The sequence below is a fragment of a genome, unplaced genomic scaffold (genome assembly GCF_019419815.1).
Source record: "Pyrus x bretschneideri cultivar Hongxiangsu unplaced genomic scaffold, Pyrus_bretschneideri_v1 Contig90, whole genome shotgun sequence".
Classification (NCBI taxonomy): Eukaryota; Viridiplantae; Streptophyta; class Magnoliopsida; order Rosales; family Rosaceae; genus Pyrus; species Pyrus x bretschneideri.
The window spans coordinates 259143-267677 of record NW_025999832.1 but is presented as its reverse complement, the minus strand read 5'-3'; the positions used below and the strand labels follow the sequence as shown (position 1 = coordinate 267677).

General features: G+C 37.3%; 1 protein-coding gene across 1 annotated transcript; it reads right to left on the bottom strand.

The window, feature by feature from the left end:
- Window positions 1-6098: 6098 nt before the first annotated feature.
- On the bottom strand, window positions 6099-8171 carry LOC103955141 (peroxidase P7). The gene is made up of 3 exons (XM_009367015.3): window positions 7947-8171; window positions 7658-7849; window positions 6099-6833 (listed from the first exon to the last, which is right to left on the bottom strand). Exons 1-3 carry the CDS (start codon window positions 8160-8162, stop codon window positions 6285-6287), a joined length of 957 nt encoding a protein of 318 aa, XP_009365290.2. The 5' UTR covers window positions 8163-8171; the 3' UTR covers window positions 6099-6284.
- Between the last annotated feature and the right edge of the window lie 364 nt (window positions 8172-8535).

The window sequence follows — 8535 nt, the reverse complement described above, 5'->3', positions numbered from 1 at the left end:
ATTTAGTGTAGTGGATAAATCTTATCTTATACTTAATGAAAGTATAACATTAACTCAGTGTCTATTAAATATATCAATTTGATAGGATATTGTAACAACCCGTTCCAAATTTTACGTTTTTATTTTATTTTAAAAGCATGAATTTACGAAATTGCCCTAGAGGCAAGGACTTTGACTTCCGTTGACCATCGACTTGAGAGATGTGGGACTTATTCTTTTAGCATATCCTCGTAGTACTCATTGGTACGAACGTATAGGCGAAAGCCGTTTGCGAGTCCGGATTATAACGGTATAGTTACGGACGTTCGAAATTGGTTATTCAAGGTTAGGGTTTATTTAAATTAAATCCCCACTTTGTGGGGGAAGCCCAATCAGAAATGGAGAAGAAAAAAAAAAAAAAAAAAAAAAAAAAGGGAGGAAAGCTTCCCGTGCACCCATTCCCGCACCACCGCGAGTCCATCTTCCAAGGCCGATTCCGGCCAATTGCGGTGGAGTTTTTCGATGCCACCACCACCATCTTGAAGCTCTCATTCCCCTCTACAAAACACACCCAAGAACCACCTTTATTAACCATGGGATGTGGAGGTTTGAGGCCACGAAAGTTGACGAAAATCAATGGTGCTCCGGCCACCCTTTTCGATTTTCCGGCAAATCGGCAAAGCGATTGCCGATACCACCACTTGGGCTTTGTAGCCCATCATCCCAGGAGCAAAACCCAACCAACCTTGACCCCGTTGGACCACCATAGATGACGAATCGACGTCGGGAAGTTTTAGGCACCCGCCGGCTTCGTGGGCAAAATTGACCATCTTCCGTCCACTTTTGGACTTCGTGGCAGGGACCAATCATTCAGGACGCCTCGATGTGTGTGCTAGAGAATCATAGCGTGGACTCCAGGTGAGTGGATATTTTCCTTTTTATCGTACATATTGTTGAGAGTTCTATCGACACTTTTAAATTGATTAGATATATTACCTTCGTATAATTATTGCGAATGCTTAAAGTACCTATATGAACTACGAATGGCTTGATCCCTGTCTAGGGTACGTAGGCAGTCTAACGAGACGTTAGATGCAGCCATAAAATATTTGAGACAAAAGCCTTGCTTGGGAAATTGAGTAATGCAAAGGAAATTGGTAAATGCAAGTTTTAGTTTTATGAATTAGTTTGTTAAATTAATGTTAATTGGGTTGTCATGAATAATTATCCCTGAAAATAAGTAGTTGGGAGTAGGGCGTTATTGATTGTACACTTCTCACTGTATTGTTTATAATTGAAAATGCTACGACATGGTTGAGTATTAGATTGCGTCATGGTATATTCATATGTATATTACTTGCATATAATTATTGGGAACTCTTGTAGTAAAAGAATCCAACGAATAAGCCGAGGTTTGGCTTCCTTCTTAGATAATAAATACTTTAATGAAGCATGATTTGCGTAGACAAATATCTTAGCCCCAATTAAATAAGAACAAATTTTTTCAATGTAAAAACAATTGCCAACAATTCTTTCTCAGTGGTTGCATAGTTCAGCTGTGCATCATTGAGAGTTATGGTGACAAAATAAATGACCTGGGGAAGCTTGTCTTTTCGTTGTCCAAGATTGCCCCAATTGCATAATCTAATGCATCACACATTAATTCTAAACGGTAAGCTCCAGTCCTAGGTTGGAATAATAGGGGCCAAAGTGAGGAGTATCTTCAACGTGTTAAATGCCTCTAAACAATCCTTATCAAAGTTAAAAGTTGCATACTTAGCCAATAAATTACACAAAGGTTGGCTAATCTTGGAGAAATCCTTGATGAACCATTGATAAAGGTTGGCCAATCAATTCCCTTGCTTGAAATCAAGTGACCTAGAACAATACCTTACTTAACCATGAAGTGACAATTCTCCCACTTCAAAATCAAATTTGTCTCTTGATATCGTTGAAGTACCGAAGGCATTGATCAAATAAATCACCAAATACTGAAAAATCATCCGTAAATACTTCCACAATATGCCTAACCAAACAAGAGAAAATACTCATCATACAACGTTAAATAGTGGTTGGTGCATTATATAACCCAAATGGCATCTGTCAATAAGCAAATGTTCCAAAAGGACAAGTAAAAGTCATCTTCTCTTGATCTTCAGGTGCAATTGGAATCTAATTGTACCCTGAATAACCATCTAACAAATGGTAGAAAGCTCAACTAGGAACCTCTCCAACATTTGATTAGTAAAAAGTAAAGGAAAATGATCTTTTCTTGTACTTGAATTGGGCTTCCTATAATCAACACACATGCGCTAGCCAGTAATCAAACGCGTTAGAACCACCTCGTTGTTATCATTCTTTACCACTGTAATTCTAGTACACTTAGGTACAACCTATGTAGGACTCACCCATTGGCTATTTGAAATTGGATAAATCATACCAGCATCTAGTAGTTTCATTACTTCAGTTCGAACCACACCCTTCATGATTAGGTTAAGGCGTTTTTGAGCATCAACTGTGGGTTCCACGCCTTCTTCCATTAGAACTATGTGCATACAGATGGCTAGGCAGATTCCCTTTATATCTGGAATAGTCCACACCAATGTATCTTGATATTTTCTCAACACTTAAGCAATTTTTCCACTTCACAATGTGTTAAATCTGTTGTAACTATAACTGGCAATATCTGGTCAGCCCATAAAAGTGCGTATTTCAAGTGTTCGGGCAAAGGCTTCAGCTCCAATTTGGGTGGCTGAATTTTGGACAATTTTAGTGGTTGTTTGGGTTCTCCTAAACTCTCATAAACATGTCTCCATTTAGGCAAAAATGTAGGCACACTGTCTAAAGCTTGAATAACTTCCATGACCTCTTCATCATCTGTTTCTGCATCAAAATGCCCATATAAAATCTACTGCAATGGATCCTCTATTAAATGAGCCAAAAAATTTGCATGAACAAACCCATCTAAAACATCAATACGTACACAATCAAGCTGTTTTGTTGGCTTTCTGGCTACTTCAAACAAACTGAAAACTACTAATTGATCATGAACCCTTAGTGTCAAAGTACCAGCTTCCACATCAATAAATGAATTTTTTTTTTTTAGACAACAATAATTAACAAAAAATTATGATTAGGAAAAATTGTTTAAAAACAATCCTCGGCAGCGACACTAATTTCTTGATAGGATTTTTAGTACCTGCACAAAGAGGGTTAAAATCATACAAAATAATTGCAAGAGAACTAAGTAATTGTAGTAAAAATGCTCATGCAAAGTCGTTCCCACATGGATTATTTAAAACAATTTATGCAAAATCAAAATCTTAGTTAATTATCTGAAAACAAAGATTTGAAAGGATTAATTTTGAATTTAAATATAATAAAAGCGAATTTAAGAAAAGTAATTTAGGAAAAATAACTAGTAATCAATTAAGAAGAAATCAGATAAAAAGAAAAGATTTTGAGAAATAAATTTGGAAAAGCACTAGGGTTCCGATGTCCCCTTAACAATCCTATGTAGATTTATTAATTACTTATGAATTATCCATGCAACTTTGAAGGTTAGGTTTTCCTAGTGTATATTCTACTTGTGGCATTCAAGATAGAACGTATATCAAACATGCATGACTCATTATGTTTTGTGAAAACCCTTTAAAAATCCATGTAACCCTTAAGATGTGGCAGTCGTTCTAAGTGAACGATTATTAACCACAAGAAGCATTCCTCAATTTCAGGGTGACATTCCAACAGAAATTGCGTCTGATTACTTAACTAAACATCCTAATGGTAGCTAAGCATTAAGACACAAAGACAGTTTAAACATAGTGATTAATAATTCAAAGTATGCTTGTATAATATCATAAGCAATTAGATAAAGACTACATATTCATGCTAAGGCTCATGGCCTCATCCTAGCCAAAAAAAGTTAGTTATGCATATTCATAATTAAAATCAAAAAAGTTTTATTAAAATAGAAAAAGAGTGAAAACACCTTGGAGAATAAAGTTTGAAAATCTCTAAGCTTTTGCCAAATTCCTCTCTCCAATATCGGGTAAAAGAAGAAGAACTAGGGCCGACCAAAAGGCTTATTTATACTACATAGAAAATCCAATCCTTCCTAGGAAAGAACTTAGAATAAAACTAGGAAACCAAATAAATTAGGTAACATAATCCTAAATTGACTAGGATAATCAACTTAAAATCTGCACAGCCACGTTTTAGATGCATATCTGCTCCAAAACCAGACCAAAAGAGTTGGATTTAAAGTTTGGAATATTCTAAACACTTCTCTAAAAGGCCACAAACCCATCAGAAGTCATCTTGGGCTCCAAAAATCGCAATTAAGCCCAAAAACGTCACTTTCCAACAACGTGCACTGCTCCTTTATTTAATCGCCAGAAAATAACCGCTTGGTAGAAATTGCTGAAATTTTGTTACAAACAAGCTAAGGAACACAGGAATGTCCTTCAATTTGAATTACTTCAAAATTCGTTGTCACTCCAGAAGAAGTCGAATGTCCTATGTTGAGAATATAAAGCAAAGTATTAAAATTATACCAAAATAATTACTAAAATATGCTAAGAGTAAGGTAAAATATATAATATGAAATCGACTCATCACCATTCGAATCGAATTAATAGGATAATCAGGGTGGTGAGCCCTAAGCTTAATGATTTGAGGTATTAGTTTCGCAAGGTAGCATTGCATATGGACAGTAAGTAGATATGTGACCAACATGTCAATGTATTAAACAACACCATAAAGTATATGAAGGTCCACATGTTGGTTGCATATGTCCACAAATATCCCCTTGAATCCTCGAAAGAAACTTAGAAGGGTTGTGAATGATCTTTGTAGCAGAGGGTTGAGTAATCAACTTCCCCAGTGAGCATGCTTTGCAGGAAAGATGTCCAAGATAAGAGTTCAAACTTTGAGTTAGAGGATGCCCGTGTGATACTTTGAGGATACATTGCATCATATCTCATCTTGGATGTCCTAAACAGTCATACCAAAGCAACGAAGTGCTCTGGAACTCGGACACATGGCCAGCCACGTGATGGGTCTCAATGGCTCAAATGGTTGTTATGTACAAACCACTCAGGAGACGTTCCAGCTTCTTGTGAATATGCTTCTAGCCATATTCATAAGAAGTGATACAAAGAAATTTAGAACCATTTTCTCCAGTGGTTTCAATATAATTTTATTATCCAAATATCTCTAAAGCTCAATAACATTCTTCCGGAACCGGGAGAATAGAAGGCCTCTTGGGGGGAGGGGGTTTTTGGACACTAAGGGGAATCCCTCCCAAACATGTCTCGAAAAATAAACTTATTCTTCCATAAGAGTGGATGCTTCCTAAAAATCTAAAATCTCCATGGTGGTGGTGGGAATTTTCCACATGTGCAAAATTAGTCTCCCGATGGGAATGATACTTGGCAATGACCTCAAGATTAGCTCGGCATATGCGTGACCAATGTTCCCTTGATCCACAACAATAGCACATGTCCAATTCAGTGGAATCTGATTGAACGGTATCTTTTCCTTTGTTCTTGAAGTTAGGGGCCTTAGGGACGAGGGCATTGCTCTTATGGGTCGAATTTCCTCCCTTGGCAAGGCATTTGCTCTGTTGACCTTGAGCTCGTGGCTGGGATTGCTTCCCATTTCCACGGCCACAATGGTTATTCTGTTGTTTGTGGCTAGTAGAATTAGTCGTATGCGCTTCATGCATAGCATTTGATGTTGAGCTTGTTGGCAGGGCCTTTGCTCTGTTGGCTTTGCTCACTCCCAAAAGTGGCGGGGATGCTCACCCCCTCATTAATTGCGGTTAAATTAGTTTGATCTAGTTGATTTAAGACACGAATTTCGAAATTTAAACTAATCTAACGACAATCAATGAGAGTATAAGCATAACCCTCACTTTAGAGGTGAACAAAAATGCATTCTAAAATAAATAAATAAAAAAGGATGAGCTTCCATGCCTTGACCTGGAGATTGTTGTTGCATATTAGCATGCCATGTTGCAAATTCCAAATTCTGAACAATACAGTATTAACACAAATAAAGTTTTCTATAATATATAATGCTTTCTGGATAAAAAATAATAATAATAATAATAATAATAATAATAATAATAATAATAATGCTTTCATTGCAATACTTCTTCAGTGCGCATGAAATTAACTTTATCACAGATTAATTTGGTTAACAGCACTTTCTTGCCCACTTCCTAGCCACATACCCCATACTTGTTCATATTTCTAGGTAAATTATATAAATATCACCGTATTACAGTAAATCTCAAAAATTTAGTTGACTAGTCTGCAATTTTTCCTGATCTCTCCATTTGTCCCTGTTAGAGGACTAATAGCGCTCATCTTCACCATGGCTGCAGCAAAATCTCTTGTAAAAGCCGCAACGTTGTTGCTGTAAGTTCTAACCAAGGCATCCTGACTCCCACCATTGAAGAGTTCCTGGTCCGAATGGAGAAGACCACGGCGAGCCACAAGGGCCTTGTAGTATTCATTATCAAAGCGATTCGGAGTTATATCGAAAGGAGCTAGATTCGTATCGCCACCGGAAGCTGGACAAGTACGCTTACGAGTAGTTGCAAAGGCAGGGTCGATGTTGGTCTCGTTGTATATGCGGGTTTTGAAGGATGAACACTGAGACTGGCCTAATGTGTGGCCGCCAGAGAGCACGGTCATGTCTGTGGCGGTTAAACCTTTAGCTGCAAAGTTTGAGATCAGGGTTGCGAGGTTAGCGAATGGGGAGGGGAGCTGGTTGTTGGCGTCAGTTTGGCTTGCGGTTCTGGCGTCTCTTCGGCCTAGGGCTACTGTCCATGAGGTTCCTCCAAGCTGCACACAGAAACAAACGACAAGTCCTCATGTCAATATTATCACGTGATCAATATCTGATAACCCCAGAGAGAATTGAATATATTTTTGAAGGTATGTGATTACGATGTGGAGTGCATTGTATCTATGCAAAAATGGGTGGGTCAATCATTGACTATCTGAAATTTTAAAAAATGTACGTAGCAGCTGGTTAATTTGTCCCCATGCATGACGAGTTGCAGCAATATCAGACTAAAAGCCAGAAAATTGGGGCCATAGTTGAAAGTTCCACACTCGTCAAAAAGAGAAAAAAAATAATAATAATTTTCAAGAATCATTAACTTTTTTTTATCAAGTTACTCTTCTTCAAAAATAAATATATAAATAAATAAAATATATAAGAAAACTTTAATTTTAATAAAGTTGGATTGAACTCATGTAGCGTGAATGTGACGAACACACTGTTTTAGCTATTAGCAACGCACTTGCAATGTAGTCATAAGTTTTTTTTTTTTTTTTTTTTTTTGGGTTAAAGTCATAAGTTAAAATTGATTGTATCAGTTGTGGTTAAACTAATATTGTGATTTATAGACCATATTAAGCATAAAGTCTTAATTGGTCTATTTGATAATTGATATGTGCAGATCGAGTATTACTATATATAGTTGTTTATATATATAGACACACACACATCCAATGAAAGTACATAGCTTGAGTAATACTTCACAAGGGTTTTTATAGGTTTTGTTGGGAAAAATAGTTTGTAGAATAGCAATAGAAAACTAAATATGGCTAATTTTCTGCAAAAGAAAGCATGCAAAATTAGCATCGTTGCAGTTACTAACCAAGACAACACCGTCTCTTGCTGCAAGTGCTAAAATATCTGCACATGACACAGTAGCATTACAAGCAGCTTCAACGCGAGTTTTAATGGTGTCAATGACTTCAAAGCCCCTAGCTGAGTTCCGGTTTGGGAATGCATTCTTTTCGCCTGTGAAGGTGGTCGTGTCGTCCAACAGTATGGAAGCGTCGCAACCCTACAATTAATAGGCAGAATCAGAAAGTCGTGAATCAAATTAATCAGCATATATACGTTGTGTGACAAGAAAATATTTTTGTACTATATATTCTCACATTTACGAAGCAGTCGTGGAAAAATAAACGAAGGATAGAGGCAGCCATCCGACCCTCCCTAGAAACAGCTTGCCTCATAGCATTGCGAACGATGGTTGGAAGAGTTGGGCAAGTTCTTGCATAAAAATTGGCCGAGAGCTGTGCATTGACACAACAGCTAAAGAAAGGGACGATGAAGAGTACTGTAATGATGAGGAAATGGGATAGAGAGGCCATTATATTATATGATATGAGCTTCAATATTAGAGCTGAATATATGAAGCGGCTTGCTTTGCGGTGTGAGAAGGTGGTTTGAGGACGCACTCTATATATAGAGTAAGAAATTGTGCATTGCATGCATGAGAGAGAGGCCGTTTCGTTTCTGGTGAAGTTGGAAATTCAAATTTTGCTGCTTGATTAACGCGTCTACTTGCTGGGGTATGGAGGAACAGCATCGAGCTAGCTCCAATACAAAAAAGAAAGCATCCCACCAATAAAGCAGGGTTGACTTCTTTACACCGATGATCCAAATGCATGTAAAACACGAAGACAAAAAGCAAAAATCCACGTACTACGATGATTAAATAATCATTAGGACTCAATGTGTACC

Excerpts from the sequence above, each read along its gene's own strand:
- LOC103955141 (XM_009367015.3), bottom strand. The coding sequence starts at position 8,162 with ATGGCCTCTCTATCCCATTTCCTCATCATTACAGTACTCTTCATCGTC. Across the intron at positions 7,850-7,946 it reads TCCACGACTGCTTCGTAAAT|GGTTGCGACGCTTCCATACT; the intron begins GTGAGAATATAT and ends TATTAATTGTAG. Across the intron at positions 6,834-7,657 it reads CAAGAGACGGTGTTGTCTTG|CTTGGAGGAACCTCATGGAC; the intron begins GTTAGTAACTGC and ends TTCTGTGTGCAG.